We start from the raw sequence: 22,244 nt of genomic DNA on the forward strand, positions 1-22,244 counted from the left end.
GGCTTACAGCTCATCCTTACTGCCTTGGGCACCAACCAGTAGAAGCCAATCGCCTTTAATCGTTCTCATGTGAAAGAATCCGTGATTGGTTGCTTGTTGGCTTTGGTCCTTCTTTTTTTTTTCTTTTTTTTTTGTCTTATAAAATGTGTTGACTATTGTTTTTGGAATCCAGGTGTGCAATCTGCTATGTTAAAGATGAAAATATTGCTGAGATACAAAGACGATGTCCTCTGCATAGTGGGTTGTAGCCATATGTGACCAAGGAAATCAGTGCAGCCTACTTCAGTCGTCTACCACAGTTCAAGAGGGCCATGTATGGTGTATTTACAAGACACATTGGGGGATTTTTATAAAAAAAATCTCAAATGGCTTTATTTGGGATAATAGAGGAATATCTGAGAGTTCTCTTTAGGACAGTTGTAGCTTTCTGTCTCTCTAGTGATGCTGATCGCCCTTATATCCCCGTAACCCGCATTATGGAATTGTCACCATTGTGTTCTAATACTCTGCATCTTGTTCTGGCCAGGCTGAAGAAGAGCTGGTAAAATCTCAGAAGGTCTTTGAGGAGATGAATGCTGACCTGCAGGAGGAGCTTCCTTCATTATGGAATAGGTAGGTGGAGGGGTTTGTAAAACCATGACAATGTAGATACAATGACCTCAGCTTACTGAGCTTGGAGTTCCTTCAAAATGTATCTAAACCCAAGAACAAAATATACTGCACCTTCTGTCCTAGAGAATGATGATCCAAGATGCCCCCAGTGCTGGTCAAAAAACCACATGCCTGCCTTTCTCAGCTTCTCCTTCTTCTCCTCCTTCTCCTCCTCCTTCTTCTCCTTCTCCTCCTCCTTCTTCTCTTCCTTCTCCTCCTCCTCCTTCTTCTTCTCCTTCTCCTCCTCCTTCTCCTTCTCCTCCTCCTTCTCCTCCTCCTTCTCCTCCTCCTTCTTCTCCTTCTCCTTCTCCTCCTCCTTCTCCTCCTCCTCATTCTTCTCCTCCTCCTCCTTCTCCTTCTTCTTCTTCTCCTCCTTCTCCTTCTCCTCCTTCTCCTTCTTCTCCTTCTTCTCCTTCTTCTCCCTCTTCTCCTTCTTCTCCTTCTTCTCCTTCTTTTCCTTCTTCTCCTTCTTTTCCTTCTTCTCCTTCTTCTCCTTCTCCTCCTTCTCCTCCTTCTCCTCCTTCTCCTCCTTCTCCTCCTTCTCCTCCTTCTCCTCCTTCTCCTCCTTCTCCTCCTTCTCCTCCTTCTCCTCCTTCTCCTTCTTTTCCTTCTTTTCCTTCTTTTCCTTCTTTTCCTTCTTTTCCTTCTTTTCCTTCTTCTCCTTCTTCTCCTGCTTCTCCTTCTTTTCCTTCTCCTTCTCCTTCTCCTTCTTTTCCTTCTCCTTCTTTTCCTTCTCCTTCTCCTTCTTTTCCTTCTTCTCCTCCTTCTTTTCCTTCTTCTCCTCCTTCTTTTCCTTCTTCTCCTCCTTCTCCATCTTCCCAGATGCAGGGCCCCCGGTGTAAGAAACCATGGAGGGTTCCCATGACCCCCTCTGAGGCCAGTAGCCTGGGGCCCTTCTTACGGATCGCAGGGCCATTTACTCCCTTCACGGGGCCCATAATTACGGTCCTGCAACTGGACACTTTCACATCTTCTGCAATGGTGGCAGAACGCTAGGGCCTGGTCAAAAGTAAAACCTTTGTGACCCTTGTAGTTCTGCCGCTGTCTCCTTCACATTAGGAGTTCCTCTTTACATCAGTGCCTAACCTATTTAACATCAGGAGTCCCCCTTTATGCCAGAGTTACCCTTCACATCAGCAGTGGCCAAGTAAACAAGGAGCCCCCTTAACTTACCATATACAACAGCTGGTGTTGCAGTCAGGTAAATGAAATCCATTGAACTGATCAGAAGCCCTGGAACTGCAGCCAATTGGGAAAGGTCAAGCACTGTCACATGACAGTATCAGAATTTCCTGATTGGTTGCAATTCCAGGACTTCTGATTGGTTACACATTTATTATAATGACAGCCTAACTTACTGAACTGCAGGACCGGCTGTCCTTTTTCCTGCAGTGTACTGCTGTGAGGGAGAACAGTGAGTGGGGTAGTAAGGTGAGAGGATAAATCTCTGTTGTGCGGAACTGTGGGAGTTCCTCCACTTACAGCAGCTGAATGCCAGTGGGAGGGAGAGGAGGAGAAGTGGGCTTTCAGCTACTGTAAGTGGAGGAAAATACAGCTAGTTGGTTCTAGTAAATTCTGCCCCATTGCCCCTCCTGTCCAGGTGTGACAGGGAGGCCCCACGGGCCCCACGGGAGTTGGCACTGTGACCCCTGTGGCTACACCCATGCAACAGGCAGCTAAAGAAAATCTGTGTCATTGTGCTGTCTTTGGCAAGTTTTGATGGTCCTCATACTATGCATGCACCATCAAATGGAAGGTCAGCAAGCTACGGCTCAAGGAACCCTGCTATAGTGTTCCAGTTAATCTGGGGTCAATGGCCCCTTACATTGGTGGTTCGTAGGAATAATGGAACCCTTACAGACAATTTAAATAGAAAATTGGTGTCATTCTGCTTGCTTTGCCAAGTTTTGATGGTCCTCATACTATGCATGCACCATCAAATGGAAGGTCGGCAAGCTACAGCTCAAGGAACCCCTAGCAACCTCTTGAGGAACCCTGCTATAGTGTTCCAGTTAATGTGGGGTCAATGGCCCCTTACATTGGTGGTCAGTAGGAATAATAGGACCCTTACAAACAACTTAAGAAGAAAATTGGTGTCATTCTGCTTGCTTTGCCAAGTTTTGATAGTCCTGCCCTATGTAGACACCATCTTCAAATGGAAGGTCTACTAGTCACAGCTCAAAAAACCCCTACCAACCTCTGGAAGAAACATGGTTGAGAATGACTGCCTTAGACCTTTGGTCACCTGATCTCTGCTGAAAGGGGTAATCCGAGTTCAGCTTAGCTTGTCCACCCCCATGGTGGAACAGGTCACCTGATCAATTGTTTAGAGTATGTAAAATCAATAACTTAAATTGTGGCTTCTCTGTTTTATAGATGTGGTGACTGCATTTGTTTTTTTTCTTTTTCAGGCTCTTTCACCTGGTGATCCTGCCAGTAACACACTCCCTGTCCTAGGGTGAGAACACTCACTAACTTTACTTTCTCTATGAAGGAGCAGCGTTGTCACCCTAGGACCGGACTACAGAATAATTCTATTCTCAATATAATAGAAGGGATGGATTCTGTAGTGTAGATATAGCTGGGATAAATGTAGCTGATAACCGTGCAGCAGGGGCAGAGAGCTCAGGGAAGGTATCATCTCACAAAATTCTTGGCAGGATCAACAGGTATGGTTTCAAACAGATCTAACAAAATGCTTTCAGTGGTACATTTAGTTGAACTCCAAGATCAGCCAATATTGTCTTAATCCATTTGTCATGTGTCTTCTTCTTGAATCTCGGTGAGCTTTGTGTATTTCTTCCAGACCTGTCCAGTAATCCAGGGTGAGACTTCCTGTGATAAAGACCACTCACTGCTGCTCTCTCTCCTTGTGCAGGGTGACTGGTCTGGTCTCCGCTCCACCAAGGAGCATGTGGTGGGTGGGGCCTGCTAGGTACAGTACAGCTGCAAAGGCATTTGGTGCACAAAGTGAATTTATAGCCTTTGTGGCTATTGGGGAATAAACACTCACTGGCCACTTTATTAGGTCCACCTTGCCAGTACCAAATTGGACTCCCATTAGCCTTCAGAACTGCCTTCTTCCTTCATGGCATAGATTCAACAAGGTGTTGGAAACGTACCTCAGAGATTTTGGTCCATATTGACATGATGGCATCACGCAGTTGCTGCAGATTTGTTGGCTGCACATCCATGATGAGAATCTCCCGTTCCATCACATCCCAAAGGTGTTCTATTGGATGGAGATCTGGTGACTGCGGAGATCATTGGAGTCTACTGACCTCATTGTCATGTTCAAGAAACCAGTTGGAGATTATTTGAGCTTTGTGACATGGGGCATTATTCTGCTGGAAGGAGCCATCAGAAGATGGGGACACTGGAGTCATAAAGGGGTGGACATGGTCAGCAACAATACTCGGGTAGGCCGTGGTGTTAAAACTATGCACAGTTGGGGCCCAAAGCCTGCCAAGAAAATCTCCCCCACACCATTATACCACCACCACTATCTTGAACCATTGATACAAGGCAGGATGGATCCACCACACCATGACACCACCACCACCAGCCTGAACCGCTGATACAAGGCAGGATGGATCCACCACACCATGACACCACCACCACCACCAGCCTGAACCGCTGATACAAGGCAGGATGGATCCACCACACCATGACACCACCACCACCAGCCTGAACCGTTGATACAAGGCAGGATGGATCCACCACACCATGACACCACCAGCCTGAACCGTTGATACAAGGCAGGATGGATCCACCACACCATGAGACCACCACCACCAGCCTGAACCGTTGATACAAGGCAGGATGGATCCACCACACCATGACACCACCACCACCAGCCTGAACCGTTGATACAAGGCAGGATGGATCCATGCTTTCATGTTTATGCCAAATTCTGACCCTACCATCTGAATGTCGCAGCTGAAATCTAGACTCCTCAGACCAGGCAATTTTTATTCAATCTTTTGTTCATTTTTGGTGAGCCTGTGCGAATTTTAGCCTCTGTTTCCTGTTCTTAGCTGACAGGAGTGGCACCCGGTGTGGTCTTTTGCTGCTGTAGCCCATCTGCTTCAAGGTTGGACGTGTTGTGCATTCAAAGATGGTAGTCTGCATACCTTGGTTGTAACCTTGGTTCAGTGGTTATTTGAGTTACTGTTGCCTTTCTATCATCTGGAACCAGTCTGCCCATACTCCTCTGACATCAACAAGGCATTTTCCTCCACACAACTGCTGCTCAGTAGATACTTTTTTTTCAGCCATCTAGGCATGTGCATGAAAATCCCTGTAGAGCAGCAGTTTTTGAAATACTCTGACCAGCCCATCTGGCACCAACAACCATGCCACGTTCAAAGTCGCTTAAATCCCATTTCTTCCCATTCTGATGCTTGGTGTGAACTTCAGCAAGTCGTCTTCACCACGTAGATGCCTTAATGCATTGAGTTGCTGCCATGATAGGCTGATTAGCAATTTGTGTTACCATATTAACATGGGTTACTGTTGCCTTTCTATCATCTGGAACCAGTCTGCCCATTCTCTTCTGACATCAACAAGGCATTTTCCTCCACACAACTGTTGCTTGCTGGATATTTTCTCTTTTTCAGACCATTCTCTGTAAACCCTAGAGATGGTTTTGTGCGTGACAATCCCAGGAGATCAGCAGTTTTTGAAATACTCCGACCAGCCCATCTGGCACCAACAACCATGCCACGTTCAACGTCCCTTTAAATCCCCTTTTAGTTTGAACTTCAGCAAGTCTTCTTCACCCCGTCTAGATGCCTAAAAGCATTGAGTTGCTGCCATGTGATTGGCTGATTAGCAATTTGTGTTACCAAGCAATTGAACAGGTGGACCTAATAAAGTGGCCGGGGGAGGGGAGTGTATATGAATGCAAGTTTTTTTTTTGTTTTTTTTTTGTGCCCGGAGTTCTGCTTTAACAGACCAAAGGGATGCAAATAGGAGCCGTTCATGGTTTGGGTCTACATACACATTAATGGGCCATCACATTAACCGTGGTGGAAAAGTGACAACAGGTGACGGGCGGATGACGGCAGTTCTAGCATTGTGATCCTGAACAGCTGTAACGGTTGAAGTTGGGCCGTTTCGGGGGGAAAATAACAGATTGTGTTTTATGTTTGTTTGGCAGCCGTGTTGGTTTCTATGTCAACACATTCCAGAGTATTGCGGGCCTGGAGGAAAATTTCCACAAAGAGATGAGCAAGGTGAGGGGGCTGCATGCCAGTGGATTGCACATGTTCTACGTAGCCGGATTTGTGTGTGTTTGGCGGGGGGGGCAGTATTGTGCAGAGATGATGGCTCTTGAAAAAGAAATATCAGATAATGGAGTAGGGAGCTTAATTTGGGCTGACCATACACCATGCAATCTGATTGTACAATCTCCTTTAGATCTTCCAACAACTGTAGTAGTGCAGAGGCCTGCCTGATTTAAAACCAAGCAAATGGATTGTTTAGGTTGATACTCCTATTACATTATTTCGATTGTACAGAGATTGAATAGTGGCCATGCTGTAAGGTTGGGTTCACACCAGGGGTGGACTGACAACTCATGGGGCCCCCGGGCAATAGGGGATCATGGGGCTCCTGTGTCCTTGCCCAAACTCAAAGCCTATGAAAAAGGTACCAGGGGCATCTCATGGGACCCTCTACTGACCCTGAGCCCTCGGGCAGTGCCCGAGTTTCCAAATGGTCAGTCCGCCCCTGGTTCACACCTTTTATGTGCCAGCAATGCAAGCAAATCTGCGCTTTGCCCAGTGCTGTTAATTATTGACACCCCAATGCATCTGCAAATGTATGCACCAAATCGCACGGTTTGGGATAAGCGTCAGATCTCATTACAGCTTTTCCAGCCCATAGGGCAGCCCATTGAGATGAATAGGCTGCCCTACACCCAACGTGCAGAAATGCGCGCATGCACGCTCGGTCACACCTGTGGGTGTGAACCTAGCCTAACCGTGTCCATTGTGATCTCATGGAGGACAGATGCTTCTATAATCCCCAAAAAAACAGAAATAAGAGCAATAATTAGGAAATTTTTGCTCACTCCATTGAAAATGGATCCAGCCGAAGAGCAGTGGTTAAAGCGCAGTGAATAGAACGGCATTAATGATGCATTTAATCTAGATGTCACTTGATGAACTGTATTCAATAAAGGGACTGGAGTCCAGTAAATAGAATAGGCATCCAATAATGAATCTTGTAACCGTAAAAATAAATGGCGGTAGATTATAAAAGTAACTGCCACTTATTTTGCTCATTTCAATTAATTTGCTACAGCAGTATTAATTTAGAACAGGGGTCTCCAAACTTTTCAAACAACGGTCCAGTATATGGTCTTTCAGACTTTACGAGGGCTGGATTAGGGCCAGTAAGGATATCCTGGCTCCAGCATCAGTGAGAATAAACATGGCCTCAGGGTTGTTGGTTAGTAGGAGGAAGAGTAGTGCCCCACCATTGGTATTAGTGAGAAGAATAGTACACCATCATTGGTTTCATGTAAAGAAGTCCTGCAACTTTTTTGGCCTCACTGGGAGGAATAGTGCCCCAAGGGCCGGGATAAAGGGTAGCAAAGGGCCACAGTTTGGAGACCCCTGGTTTAGAAGAATCCTTTCCACGTTTTCATGATTGTAGTGTTCTGTAACTCTGGGATCTTGTTCCGTGTGTGACAGATTTATGTTAAACAATTGTCAAAGCTTAGTTTATTTGTCTACATCATCTTTTTTGGCCTCCACAGACCGTTTTAAAGGCAGCTCAAGCAAACTTGGCTGAGTTCCTTTTATACGTCATGTAGATGGCCTTCGAGAAAAGGGTGATGTCATATTATGTTTGGTATGGATGTAGCCGGGTGTTGTATTTCATGATTGTCTTCTTCAAACCTTGATTACAGCTGCATCAAAACCTCAATGAAGTGATGACGAACCTTGAGAGCCATCAGGGGAAACCGTCAACCAACGCCTTCACTGGGAAAGCCCAACCGAGGTGAGTGAGTGCCGTTTTTTAGGACAAGTCCACCTATAGTCTTCATTTCAATTTTGGATGGAGGTCCTGTGGAGCTCAGTGCCCAGGAAGGAGTAGGGAGTGGAGACATTATGGGGATTTATGTATACTTCGCTACTGCATTTGTTTGTTTAGGTGCAGCATGGTGCAGTAGCAGAGAACACACAGGCCCAGAGTGTAGTAACCAATTTATTGAAAACCATACAAGAACCTGGCGGAGGAGCTCACCTGACCAGGAACTTAGTCAGTGGAGTGGAGAGTCGGCGGTAGTAGGCTTGACCTGAAGACCATGCCTGCCAAGGAGGGCCAATTGCTGCCTTGCCAGTTGAACCCAACAGGGAGCCTGCTGAAGTTGCAGACGTAGACCCTGGCTTTTCCCTACTTCTTCAGAACCACTCCCTACCACTAGTGTTGTCCCTGGCAGAGTTGGGAAACAAAATGGCTTGGAAAAGCTATAAAACATCTTCAATATTACCGAAGAAGTCTAATTTTATGTGGCTAACATCTATTAGTGATGGCACTGAGCATTATATGGAAGGATTGCTGATGTTCTGCCAGTAGGCTGATGTTAAAACTCAACAAAAAAAAGTTTTTTTTCCATGCTGCGGGACTGTGCCCTCACTGCATGTGTCAACTGCTTGTTTTGTCTAGGTATGAGGAAAAAGCTTATATTCAGCCGATCCTTCATACCCCTGAAAAACTGTGCTCCCCCACGGTCCAGCTGTGGACTGTTCCTGGTCTATGGAGCCTGCTTTTGGCCTGTTGACATCAGGAACAGTCCATTTTCAGGAGCGTGGGGGTGCAGGACCGGTCTTGTGCTGGTAGGATCAGAGGATCAGGTAAGTGCATCTCCTTACCTGATCATTGTTACTGTATTGCTGGCCAAACACTAGTAGAATTTTATTTGAAATGTTTAGTTTTAAGAAAATTCTGAAAATTTGTAGAAGCAAGAAGGAACTTTTTTTCTTGAACAAACAGTGTGTGTTTTCATTCAGGAAATTACAATAATTCCAAAATCCAGTGTTAAAAGCAAACAGAATTTTGAAGCAGTTGCAAATGACACTCAAGTCATCACACTACTAAAAAATGTTCGTATGAACGTTCATTCAAAAATCTATTAGTGTATGGCCAGCTTGAGGAGCAGAGTCCTCCAGCAGCAGAGAACGTTTCAGGTGAGGAGCATTAGACAGAGGAAGGAGCAGTCATTTAGCAGTGCAAAGCATTTCAAGAGAGGAGAGTTAGAGGAAGGAGCAGAGTCCTCCAACAGCACCGTTTCAGGTGAAGAGCATTAGACAGAGGAAGGAGCAGAGGAAGGAGCAGAATATTTCAGGAGGATAGCTATAGAGGAAGGAGCAGAGTCCTCCAACAGCGCAGAGTATTTCAGAAGAGGAGAGTTATAGAGGAAAGAGCGAGGTCCTCCAGAAGTGCAGAATATTTCAGGGGAGGAGAGCTATAGAGGAAGGAGCAGAGTCCAGCAGAGCAGAATATTTCAGGAGAGGAGAGTTATAGATGGAGCAGAGTCCAGCAGAGCAGAATATTTCAGGAGGATAGCTATAGAGGAAGGAGCAGAGTCCTCCAGCAGTGCAGAGTATTTCAGGAGAGTTAGAGGAAGGAGCAGAGTCCTCCAACAGCACTGTTTTAGGTGAGGAGCATCAGACAGAGGAAGGTGCAGAGTCCTCCAACAGTGCAGAGTATTTCAGACGAGAAGAGGAGAGTTGGTGGAAGGAGCGGAGTCCTCCAGCAATGCAGAGTATTTCAAGAGAGGAGACCTGGGTGGTAGTAGTAGGAGCAGAGTCTGCCTTTCCTCAGTCCACCAATGTAGAGAAGTGATCACACCATCCATCATGTGAAGAAGTATCTTGGTGTGAACTGCACCTTCTCTGAAAGAATTTTCATACATCCATTTTTCTCTAAGTTCCTCTACTTTTTCATTTCGGCTTCTAAAGTATGACCGCCCCTCCCCCCCCACCACTTGTGTATATGAACTGTATAGATGTTTAATCTGTCCTGTATCGTATTGTGCTGGCACCATGGTTTCTGGAGACTCTGAAGTGATGAGGGAAGTGATTGGCTGTAGTCAGCAAGCCAGGGCGATCATGTCAATCTCCAGCTGCCGAATTCCCCTGAGGTCAGGCGTGGGCAGACAGTCGCAGACTCTATGAATCATCCCGTTCATGCTAATGCCAATGCGGGTTATATTACATAAAACCCCGGCCAATGTCACGGACCACAGAGAGACTTCATCCACTTCTAGAATCCTGCGCTGCACCATGGAGAAAAGCGGGCTGGTGTGATCAGATTCCAAGGATTAACAGTTCTGCAAGGAGCAATCGCCTCCATACGTCAACGTCCTCCCATACGTCAACGTCCTCCCATACGTCAACGTCCTCCCATACGTCAACGTCCTCCCATACGTCAACGTCCTCCCATACGTCAACGTCCTCCCATACGTCAACGTCCTCCCATACGTCAACGTCCTCCCATACGTCAACGTCCTCCCATACGTCAACGTCCTCCCATACGTCAACGTCCTCCCATACGTCCACCTCAATCCCATACGTCCACCTCAATCCCATACGTCCACCTCAATCCCATACGTCCACCTCAATCCCATACGTCCACCTCCATCCCATTACGTCCACCTCCATCCCATTACGTCCACCTCCATCCCATTACGTCCACCTCCCTCCCATTACGTCCACCTCCCTCCCATTACGTCCACCTCCCTCCCATTACGTCCACCTCCCTCCCATTACGTCCACCTCCCTTCCCATTACGTCCACCTCCCTTCCCATTACGTCCACCTCCCTTCCCATTACGTCCACCTCCCTTCCCATTACGTCCACCTCCCTTCCCATTACGTCCACCTCCCTTCCCATTACGTCCACCTCCCTTCCCATTACGTCCACCTCCCTTCCCATTACGTCCACCTCCCTTCCCATTACGTCCACCTCCCTTCCCATTACGTCCACCTCCCTTCCCATTACGTCCACCTCCCTTCCCATTACGTCCACCTCCCTTCCCATTACGTCCACCTCCCTTCCCATTACGTCCACCTCCCTTCCCATTACGTCCACCTCCCTTCCCATTACGTCCACCTCCCTTCCCATTACGTCCACCTCCCTTCCCATTACGTCCACCTCCCTTCCCATTACGTCCACCTCCCTTCCCATTACGTCCACCTCCCTTCCCATACGTCCACCTCCCTTCCATTACGTCCACCTCCCTTCCATTACGTCCACCTCCCTTCCATTACGTCCACCTCCCTTCCATTACGTCCACCTCCCTTCCATTACGTCCACCTCCCTTCCATTACGTCCACCTCCCTTCCATTACGTCCACCTCCCTTCCATTACGTCCACCTCCCTTCCATTACGTCCACCTCCCTTCCATTACGTCCACCTCCCTTCCATTACGTCCACCTCCCTTCCATTACGTCCACCTCCCTCCCATTACGTCCACCTCCCTCCCATTACGTCCACCTCCCTCCCATTACGTCCACCTCCCTCCCATTACGTCCACCTTACGTCCACCTCCCTTCCCATTACGTCCACCTCCCTTCCATTACGTCCACCTCCCTTCCATTACGTCCACCTCCCTTCCATTACGTCCACCTCCCTCCCATTACGTCCACCTCCCTCCCATTACGTCCACCTTACGTCCACCTCCCTCCCATTACGTCCACCTCCCTCCCATATGTCCTCCTCCTCCCATTTACTTTAGAAATACATTCCCACTCCCCTAACATTTTAGAATCCCAAATTTCTTCTTGGATTCACAAGTACATAGACCTATCCCAAAAGAGCGCTGGGTCCAGGTATTAATCAAAAATCCTTCGTGAATTCTGAGATAATACAAAAATTCTGATGTTCGGGAAATCTAAGATGTCAACATTTTTGGAAATGACACAAAATTCAGAAAAAATTGTGCAGAATTGTGACATAATAAAACTGAATTCTAAGATGGTATTTTGGAATTGTGATATATTTCTGAGCACAATGAATTCTTAGGCTCCATGTACACTGCAGCTGATAAACTCACGTTTAGGAGCTTTTATGCGGTTTTATTTTTTTTTTCAGCAGCCCCTGAACTCTCCCTAAAGTTTTCCTATGTGTCCGTGTACACATCGTTGTTTACAGGCAGTTGAGTTTACATTCTTTTTTTTGAACGCACCAAACTTGCATTCAGGAGTAGATTTGATCAGCGTTTCAAATGCCAAACGCTTGTAAATGCGGCTAACCTCCAGTCTCCCCTCCTCCTCGGTTACAATATACAGCGACAATCATTTTTCAGAACTTTTTCATTGGTAAAAAATCCATCCATGCGTTTCAGCCAGTGACTTTTCCTAGGCTGAGATGATATCAGTCTGCTGCAGGCAAGAGGAAGCCTTTCCCCAGTCTCCCCCTCCTCCTTGGTTACAATATACAGCAACAGAATCATTTTTCAGAACTTTTTCATTGGTAAAAAATCCACCCATGAGTTTCAGCCAGTGACTTTTCCTAGGCTGAGATGGTATCAATTTGCTGCAGGCAGGAGGAAACATTTCCCCAGTCTTCCCCCCCAGTGATCAGACTGTAACGTAAGGTGAGAGGCTTCAGCTGGGTCTGATCTGTGTCAGACATTTGTAAACACAGCCAAAGCACCAGGATTTAGAGGATTGTGTCTTCTCTGAGCCAGCATCTCTGTCCAGAAAGGAGATGGTGGCCCTGGGGAATGCCCGATGTTGTTTTCTGCAGAGCAAAATAGATGAAGGTTTTGTCAGAGGGGGAACTGTGATCGCGGTGAGAGGTGATAAGTGGAAGTGTTGTACTGACACATTACTCATGGACATATACTGTAGATCTCATGTTAGGTCTCAGCAGTGGTGTTTTGTACTCAATATATTCCTCTTTACTGATCAAAAAAATTGCAAAAAAAAAACTTCAGAGTTTCTACATTGACCTCTTTTTTAATAATCATTAATAATTATTATTATTTTTTAGTAATTTTTTTATATTTTTAAAAAATTTTTTGTATAATTTTTTTAAATTTATATATATTTTTAATTTTTTTTATTTATTTCATTAACTATTTTGCTCTGTATTGACCGCCATTGTTCCCCCCCACACACCTCCCACAGAAAGAAAGCCAACCTCTTCTCCCGACTGAGGCTAAAGAAGAGCAGGTAGTGGTGGAGGCCGCATCATGCGCTAACCCGGGGTGCCGAGCGTGTGCCAATAATGATCATGTGACCAACACGCATGTTCTTGTGTTTGATGTCTGACATTTCTGAAGGGACATTAATACCGTCTAATGGCGTTTTCTCCAGTTTGTGTTCTGAGTGTGTGGGATTAACCGGTAATGTACTTTGCATGCGTTGCGTGAAATTCAAAATGTTGCCGCCTGAGAGGTCGGTATAAAATCTGGCCTCCAGCCTTCCCTTCAGTCTTTCAGAGTTGTACGGGATTCTCTCCCTCCTCGTATGGCTCCATCCCGAACTCTCCAAATGTGCAATATATCCTTTCTCCAACCCCACCACCAATCGGCATGGGTTGGGGCTAGCCATGGCGGGAACATGGTTGTGGCACCTCCAGCACTGAATGTATGTACTGTCAAGGGGTGTGCTTGGAGGATTTATTGATACTGGCTGCTGGGGGATATCATTTTTGCATGGGGTTCTATTGTTGCTGGTGGGGGTATATGTTGTTTGCTGGGAATTATCTACTGTTGAGGGAGAAGTCTATTCAGGTTGGCTGCTGGGAAATCTGTTGTTGCTGCTGGGGTGGAACTATTGTTGCTGAGGTGGTATTTTGTTGCAGGAGGTCCATTGTTTGAGAGTGGATCTTAATTAGTGGGGTGGATTTATTCATCCTGAGGGGTCTTTTGTAGGGAGATCCATTGGTGGGGGTGGATCTATTAATCCTGGGGGTCTATTGTAGGAAGATCCATTGGTATGGGGTGGATCTATTCATCCTGGGGGTCTATTGCAGGGAGATCCATTGTTGTAGGATATATCTATTGTTGTGGGGTTGATCTATGCATCCTGGGGGGTCTTTTGTAGGGAGATCCATTGGTGGGTGGTGGATCTATTCTTTTGGGATGTATCTATTTATCCTGGGGGTCTTTTGTAAAGAGATACGTTGGTGGGGGGTGGAGCTATTCATCGTGGGGGTCTATTGTAGGGAGATCCATTGTTGTGGGATGGAACTATTCATCCTGGGGGGGTTGCATTGTAGGGAGATCGATTGGTGGGGGTGGATCTATTCATCCTGGGGGTCTATTGTAGGGAGATCCATTGGTGTGGGGTGGATCTATTCATCCTGGGGGTCTATTGTAGCGAGATCCATTGGTGGGGGGTGGATCTATTCATCCTGGAGGTCTATTGTAGGGAGATCCATGGGTGGGGGGTGGATCTATTCATCCTGGGGGTCTATTGTAGGGAGATCCATTGGTGGGGGGTGGATCTTTTCATCCTGGGGGTCTATTGTAGGGAGATCCATTGTTGTGGGGTGGAACTATTCATCCTGGGGGGGGTCGCTTTGTAGGGAGATCCATTAGTGGGGGTTGGATCTATTCATCCTTGGGGTCTATTGTAGGGAGATTCATTGGTGGGGGTGGATCCATTGTTGTGGGGGTCCATTGTAAACATAAAATTTTATATATATATATATATTCACATCAGTCCCTAACCCTCGAGGGGTGTACAGTCTTAGGTCCCTAACTCACATTCATCCATACACATACTAGGGCCAATTTAGGCAGGAGCCAATTCACCTACCAGCTTGTCTTTGTGGGAGGAAACTGAAGTCTCCGGAGGAAACCCACGCAGGCACAGGGAGATCATGCGAACTCCAGGCAGGTTGGAATCTGAACCAACAACCCTAGTTCTAACCATTTAGCCACTGTGCTTCCCATATTTTACAGTTTTTCTTGTTATGCACAGATTCCATAGCACCACAAAATACTTGGTACTGTTCTGTAAAAGGGTGGTATTTGGAGGTGGGTAGGGGGTGGAGCCAGGGGATGGTGTTCAGAAAGGTGGAGTTCCTGCACCCATTTTCTGAGGAAAAACGAGCCCTGGGGCCAGCACATATTAGTTGTTCCAAGTTGCGAAACGCGTCGATCCCTTACACCAATTTGGAATAACTAACATGCATTCGTCCTACTGAAGTACATATTTGACTTTTGTAAACTGCTTGGTTTTAATTGTACAATCAAGCTGTTGGTTTTATGAATGTCCTGTTTGTGGCACATGGAAAGGTCCTTAGTTACCCTCTCTATCACAATTGGTCGTGGGGTTGGAGAAAGGATACGACATTTGTTCCTATGAAATGGTTTTACCTTACTCCCAGTCCCTCCCAGGGTTTCCTCTGAACTAGAGCTCTCCAATCAGCAGGGAGTATGAGTTTCACTGATTGCAGGGCTATAGGTCTTTACTCAGCAGGGGGTGTTGGAACCTGGAAATGGGAAAAAAACATACATGACCCTTTCTTAAACCTAAGTTGAGTTCCATTTTTTTTTTTTTATAAACCCCCCCCCCCCCCCCCCCCCCCATACCCCCACAAAGTAATCTTCCAGGGCTATGGTGGTTAATAGGAGCTGCTGAACTTGACCACTCGGTAAGGGTGCCAGTTACGCTCACCAATTCCATCCGTCCTCCATTCATAGAAGTGGTACTATAGCTTTCATGAATGAAAAGCGATTTAATGGAAGGAGCAGGTGGACCTTTCATTCATCCACCCACCCATCCTCCACTCATAGAGCGCTTTGCATTGTGGGATGGGATAGTACGGCTTTCATAAATGAAGGAGGTGGGCAGATAGGATGGACGTAGTTGGCACTCTTAGTGACTATCCCACATGCAACAGCTGTATTAACTCCAGTAGCACAGAAAGATCACCAATGTGCGGGGATGTGGGGGGCAGAAGATGGCAGATGTCAACTGCCGATATCAGCACAAGGGACCCTTTGCAAGTGATTGGTCACAGCCTACAATGAAATGGTTCAGAATTTCACATTTTTTATTTTGAATAGCATAATGATCATTTTCCTCCTGCGGCAGAGAGAGGAGAAGGTGGCTTTCAGCGGTTTCAGGGGGGAAATGGAGAAGATTGGTTCCCATGTATGCCACCCCACCTGAGTGTTCATTTAATACCATAAAGCTAAAGGAACATCCAAGTAGGACCAAAGAAAACAAAAATGTGCATGTCAATGTGATGTAACTAAATATGTAGCAATAATCACTTCCTCTAGACTTTCCCGAAATCTAATTTATTATATTCTTATTCATTTTTTTTTTTTTTTTTCAGTGACCCCAACTCTGCTAAACCCAATAAGACCACAACCTCCCCTCCGGATGGTCCTCCAGCCCCCAGCGCAGAGGCCAAGACCACCAACCATGATGCAGAGGAGTCGCATGTGTCCCCGACTGCTGCTGCAACTGCTTCGTTCTTCCAAGACACCCCAACTGTGACAGTCTCCAAATCCCCCTCTCAGGTATCTCACAACGTCACTGCCACTTCCACCATTTTGTAGTCTGGTAGTTTGAAAATTAGAAGATCAGTAGATGTTGTGGTGCTCACGTGTGCAATGAACGCATGTTGGTTTAGATATTCCTCATCTGTTTTTTCCTCTCCTTCATAAATATCCATCCTAAATGTTTGTGGGTCATGCTTCACACCATAGCCTGTACTAATACAGTTGTTTGGTTGGATCAGTAGACCATTCCTTCGGTGGGACCAGATCTTCTCCATAATGTCTGTTGGCTTGGTGTCTATCTCTGTAGTTCTTTCTTGTTAAAGACCTTCAGGATTTCACTTGATTATCTCATATAATCAAGTTTTGACTAACTATTCTTCAACCCTTTCTTAGGTCATTAGGTGACTTTCAGATTCTTATGTTCCTCTGTGTCTTCACACTTCCTGTGCATCCTCTAGGACCCTGTGTTCTCTCTTGTATTCAAGTTTACTTTCCTACTTTAGAGAAACATTTCTTCCATAAATTCTCCTTTCCGCTACTTCTACTTTTAATATTTTTCAGACTGTCCTCCTAGGTGCTGTGATTGGTAGTGTGCAGAGGAACACCCTACAGAAAACACTGAGGAACATATTAAAGAGGTCCTTCAAGAAATAGAAAGTTTCCACTTGGGCTTCATGCCCATGGCCATTGTCCATCTAATGTGCTGCGCTACAACCAATGGGTGCAGCACATTGGTTGGACAATTGTTTTAGTAATGACCGATATCTCCTAATGTGCTACCAGCTCACTATTTTTAAAAAACATTCTCCACTAGCTTGGTCACTCTTTGGAAAGGGCTGAAAGAAGGCGTACAGCATGCATGGAGCATAAATGGCTGTCATAAGGAAGCCACGGGTGCAGCGTACAGCCCCCGGGTGCAATCGATTCCCTGGCGCTTGCATAAACTCATTAATACGTGCGGGATTACAATCGTAGACATAGTTTGCATCCAGGGCTGCCCGCCATTGTGATTGCATCGGTGTACCCAAAGTTCATTGCGCTACCTCCATATAGCAGTGTACAGCCATTCATGACAGCGGCAGGCTGTACGCTGTACTAGTGACTCCCTTCTGCCACCTATTTATGCTCCATGCGCGTTGTGCACCATCTTGTGACATTTCTATGAAGCCTCATTCTCAGAAGGGAGATGTTCAGTTTTTGCATTACTCAATGGCCGAGCTCCAGGCAGATACAACCGACGCAGATGAACAAAGCTCTGTAGTTAAAGTAATAAATATCTTTTTATTTTACTCGTTCATAATGCAGAATTTATTAGGAAGTCCGTTACTATATAGTTTTTTTTTTCTAGCAGTTTTAGGCCCAACTTTACAAAAGTGGGGCCTTTTTTTGGAAGTTGTGGCATTGGTTTTTTGGGGTGTTTTTGTTTTTTTTTGTTTTTCGTGTTTTTTTGTTTCTTGTGTTTCGTGTTTTTTTTTGTTTTTTGTGTTTCGTGTTTTTTTGTGTTTCGGGTTTTTGTGTTTCATGGTTCGTGTTTTTTTGGGGTTTTTTTCATGTTTTTTGGGGGGTTTCATGTTTTTTGGAGGGTTTTTTTCATGTTTTTTTGGGTTTTGTTTTTCGGGTTTTTTTGTGTTTTTTGTGTTTCGTGGTTTGTTTTTTTTTGGGTTTCGGGTTTTTTGGGGGTTTTTTTTCATGTTTTTTGGGTTTTGTTTTACATGTTTTTTGGGTTTCGTGTTTCGTTTTTTTTTAGATTTCGTGGTTCGTGTTTTTTGGGTTTTTGGGGTTCCGGGTTTTTTGGGGTTTTTTTCTGTTTCGTGTTTTTTGTGTTTCGTGGTTTGTGTTTTTTTGGGTTTTTGGGGTTCCGGGGTTTTTTTTCATGTTTTTTGGGTTTCGTGTTTGTGTTTTTTGTGTTTTGTGGTTCGTGTTTTTTTTGGGGGGGGGTTTTCATGTTTTTTGGGTTTTGTTGTTCATGTTTTTGGGGTTTTTTGGGTTTCGTTTTTTGTTTTTCCTTTTTTTTCTTTAAGTGGTACATTAATTTTGCCCCGGTGTAATTCTGGCAGTACAACAGCACCATCAGCTGGTAAAGGAGTGCCATTGCCACAATTTTTTTTATCCCTTTTTACATCACATAAATATTTTGCAGTGCTATTCAGAAAATTGTAAAGTGGGCATAAGGCCATCTTCCAGGGAGAAAATCTTTGAGAATCTGAAGACTCTGTGTTTTAAAGTGAACCTGTCCCTATTTTAAAATCGTATTAGTCTTGCCAAAGCAGAGATTCCACAAGGTGACTAGTTACCCTTTAAATCAGAATGGCAGACAGGAGAGGTTTTAGTTTGTTTATTGGAGCCTGTCTTTAGTCCTCATCCACACGGGACATTTTTACAGCGGCTGTTTTTGACTTTTGACATTTTTTTGACAATTTTCGGCCCGGTTCAGGTGCAATTTCCATTGTCGTACATTTTAACAAATTGCACCTGAATCGCTGAATGAAGTCACACTGAACCTGGCTTGAAATTGCGCTGCAAATCAGCCCCGCACAGGGGCAGACTGACCATTCAGGAACTCGGGCACTGCCTGAGGGCCCAGGGTCAGTAGGGGGCCCCATGAGATGCCCCTGGTATCTTTCATAGGCTTTTGTGGGTGTGGTTTGAGTGTGGACAAGGATACAGGGGCCCCATGATCCCCAATTGCCCGGGGGCCCCATGAGTTGTCAGTCTGCCCCTGGCCCCGCACATATGTGAACCCAGGCTAAGCCGAGTAGGTTGGGCCATAGTAACATTGTTTCTGAGAGGCACACAGAAAGCAGTTACTTCTCTCTGCTCATAGATGGGACTTTTCGGTTTTTTGCTTTCAGTGGGTTAATGAATTTTATAACATCGTAGTAACAAATGAAATATTTAATGAGCCAATCTATGGAAACAGGATGTTACATGAATTCTTCCTTGTGTTGTACTTTTGGTTTTATATTGATCCTAAATGTTTATAATATTTAAGTTTTGATCCTTGTGTTCCTGTGCTGCTCACCCTGTTTATATGCTGTTTTTGTATTAATACACATTTGTGAAAAAGTTCATCCAATGCGGAAGTGAAATCGCGCAACATCCGCCATGGGATGGACCCGTGAAGTTCCCTATTGTGTGTTTTTTGCTAATTTTTTGTATGTTTTTTTGTTTTTTCTTTTTGGGTGGGGGGTTCGTGTGGATTGTCTTTGCTGGTATTTTACTTGCATGTAGCTGAGGAAAGGCCCACCGGTCCCGCCGCCACCAAAACTCACGCCGTCCAGGGACATCAAGCAGGAAAATATCATCGGTCTGTTTGATGACAGTTTTGTGCCCGAAATAAGTGTGACCACTCCCTCACAGGTTAGCGGCTGCTGCCCACCTGCCTGCAGTGCACTAACACATGCATGCCCAGCGCTGTAAGAGGTGTCACTTTGCGGAGAAGACCAGAGATGCCCAAATTGGGACTTGTCAGTTGTAGCTTAGGTGGGGAACTCTAGATCTTAGCCTAGGTTAGATGGAGAACTCTCCATCTGATGGTAATCCTACTCCAAGTTAGGCTGGGAACTCTTCATCTCTTGGGGAATCTTAGTTCTAGGTTAGGTGGGGAACTCTCCAACAGATGTAGATCTTGGTTCTGGGTTAGATGGGGAACTATTCATCTGTTGGGGATCTTATTTCTAGGTTAGGTGGGGAACTCTTCTTCTGTTTGGGATCTTAGTTTTAGGTTAGGAGTGGAACTCTTCATCTATTGTGGTCTTAGTTCTAGGTTAGGTGGGGAACTCTACATCTGTTGGGGATCTTGGTTCTGGGTTAGGTGGGGAACTCTTCATCTGTGTCTAGATTGGTCGTAGAACTCTCAATCTGTTGGGCTATCTTAGTTCTAGGTTAGGTAGGGAACTCTTCATCTCTTAGGCATTTTAATTCTAGGTTATAGGCAGGAAACTTTCCATCTGTTGGTCATCATAATCTAGATAACCTTGATCTTCGTCTAGGTTAGGCAAAGAACTCTCCATCTGTTGGGATCTTAGTTCTAGGTTAGGTGGGGAATTCGTGATCTTAGTCTAGCTTGGGCTATCTTAGTTTTAGGTTAGGTGAGTAACTCATCTGTTGGAGATCTTCATTCTAGGTTAGATGAAGAAATCTTGATCTTAGTCTAGCTTGGATGTAGAACTCTCCATCTGTTGGGCTATCTTAGTTCTAGGTTAGGTGGGGAACTCTTCATCTCTTAGGCATCTTATTTCTAGGTTATAGGCAGGAAACTTTCCATCTGTTGGTCATCATAATCTAGGTAAAGTGGGGAACTCTTGATCTTAGTCTAGATTAGGCACAGAACTCTCCATCTGTTGGGGTATTTTGGTTCTAGGTTAGGTGGGAATCACTCCATCTGTTGGTGATCTTAATTCTAGGTTAGGCTGGAAACTCTCCATCAGTTTAGGATCTTTGTATAGGTTAGTTGGGAAGCTCTTCTTCTTTTTGGGATCTTATTTCGGGTTTGCGGGGGTCTTTCCATCTGTTTGTGAATTATATTCCAGATTAGGTGGGGAACTCTTCATCTGATGGTGATCATATTCTAGATTTGGCAGGTCACTCTCCATCTGTTGGGGATCTTGGTCTAGGTTAGGCAGGGAACTCTCCCTCATTTGGTGACCTTAGTCTTGGCACTCCATAGGGACGACAACCCACAATACTTTAAACTGTAATTCAGATCAAGCTGCTTCTGGTCATTTAAAGCTTTGAGTTAAATTCAAGAAAGGTCCTTGCAGAATTAACCTATTCATAATATTGGCATTTACCTAGAGATTTTCCTTTACACCCTGTCATATCTCTTCACAAAGTGGATAAATAAAAGGGTGAAGAAAATATATATAATAGCGCCTGTGGAAAATTGAAAATTATATATAAATGACTTGTGATGTACCAGCTGCAAAAAATCACCATAAGTAAATAAAGTGTAACAATTATTACAATAAATATTTTGCGCTAGTAAATATATCCGTAAGACAAAAAACAAAAATATATATGTGAAATAATAAAAAAAGTAAAAAGTTCAAATAATAAGTCCAAAATTTAAAATATAAATAACACAAAAAATGTGCAAAAAAATGTCTAAATGTGACAAACCACCACCAAAAAACTAAATAAACTCACCAGAGCTAAAAACAAATATTGCTCTGGGAATGATAATATGATGGCAAGTCATCCGTAGGTATATCTTCAGGAAATGAAATTCTGCAGAACACCGATCCACATAGACCAATATCAAAAATAGAAAAAAACTTTTCAAATTATCAAGGAAATCCACTTCTCCAGAAAAGCCACCTTTTAATCGTATCCAAGGAAGAAGATGCCAGGCACTCGAAAGAAACAAGAGAACTTCATGGTGCAGTATTATTAAAAAACAAATTCCTTTATTAGGTACTCATTGCATTTAACTCAGGAGGTGTCCCAGCCGACACCAGCGTCAACAGCATAACAGCAATCACAGAAAACGAACCCAGCTACTCGGCACATGCGCAGTAGCTCGTAGACAAACGTAATGACGTCACATCGATCAAGCTCTGCCCTACGCGTTTCGTCATCGACGTCCTCACGGAGCGGATCTTATTATTTGAACTTTTTACTTTTTTTATTATTATTTCACATATATATATTTTTGTTTTTTGTCTTACGGATATATTTACTAGCGCAAAATATTTATTGTAATAAATAAAAGGGTGACTCTCCCCAGCAGGACATAGATAGCCATAGATACATAATATTGAGATGATGATGTTCCAAGGACTAATCTATATGTCCTATATGGCCATGTTCTTGTTGGCCATTCACCAGCAACTCCTTTTCTAGGACTTTGTAGACATCCTTATAGAAACGTATCGACAAAGTGGAAAATAAAATTTTTATTCCGGACTTTTTAATTGGAATGGCGCCTCTAATATAAGGAAAATCCAGTGGGTTTCCCCCTTCTTCAGGGCTGAATAAAGAAAGCGGAATGAAATGTGAGCTAGACTGGAGTATCGAAGGATGAGCATTTTAGCTCGTCAAACATCTCATTTTGATGAACACATGTGAAAATAAGCACAATCACTTAGTGGTTAACACCTTTGCCA

The 22,244-nt window shown here is 44.7% G+C and overlaps 1 protein-coding gene across 5 annotated transcripts in view; it reads left to right on the forward strand.

Annotated features, from left to right (window-relative positions):
- The first annotated feature begins 479 nt into the window (after window positions 1–479).
- Window positions 480–22,244, forward strand: part of LOC149433251 (myc box-dependent-interacting protein 1-like) — a 55,529-nt gene continuing 33,764 nt past the window's right edge. For 3 of the 5 annotated variants that reach the window (XM_089664505.1, XM_089664507.1, XM_089664509.1), the window contains exons 1-6: window positions 480–612; window positions 5,813–5,888; window positions 7,571–7,662; window positions 12,800–12,844; window positions 15,969–16,155; window positions 19,369–19,497. In XM_089664505.1, the coding sequence (XP_089520631.1) occupies window positions 569–612; window positions 5,813–5,888; window positions 7,571–7,662; window positions 12,800–12,844; window positions 15,969–16,155; window positions 19,369–19,497 (573 nt within the window). In that variant the 5' untranslated portion in view covers window positions 480–568. The remainder of the gene's footprint in view (window positions 613–5,812; window positions 5,889–7,570; window positions 7,663–12,799; window positions 12,845–15,968; window positions 16,156–19,368; window positions 19,498–22,244) is intronic. The other 2 variants (XM_089664508.1, XM_089664506.1) reach the window with 2 other exon arrangements.

Source organism: Staurois parvus, unplaced genomic scaffold (assembly GCF_062004578.1).
Source record: "Staurois parvus isolate SC_StPar_1 unplaced genomic scaffold, SC_StPar_1.0 ptg001927l, whole genome shotgun sequence".
Classification (NCBI taxonomy): domain Eukaryota; kingdom Metazoa; phylum Chordata; class Amphibia; order Anura; family Ranidae; genus Staurois; species Staurois parvus.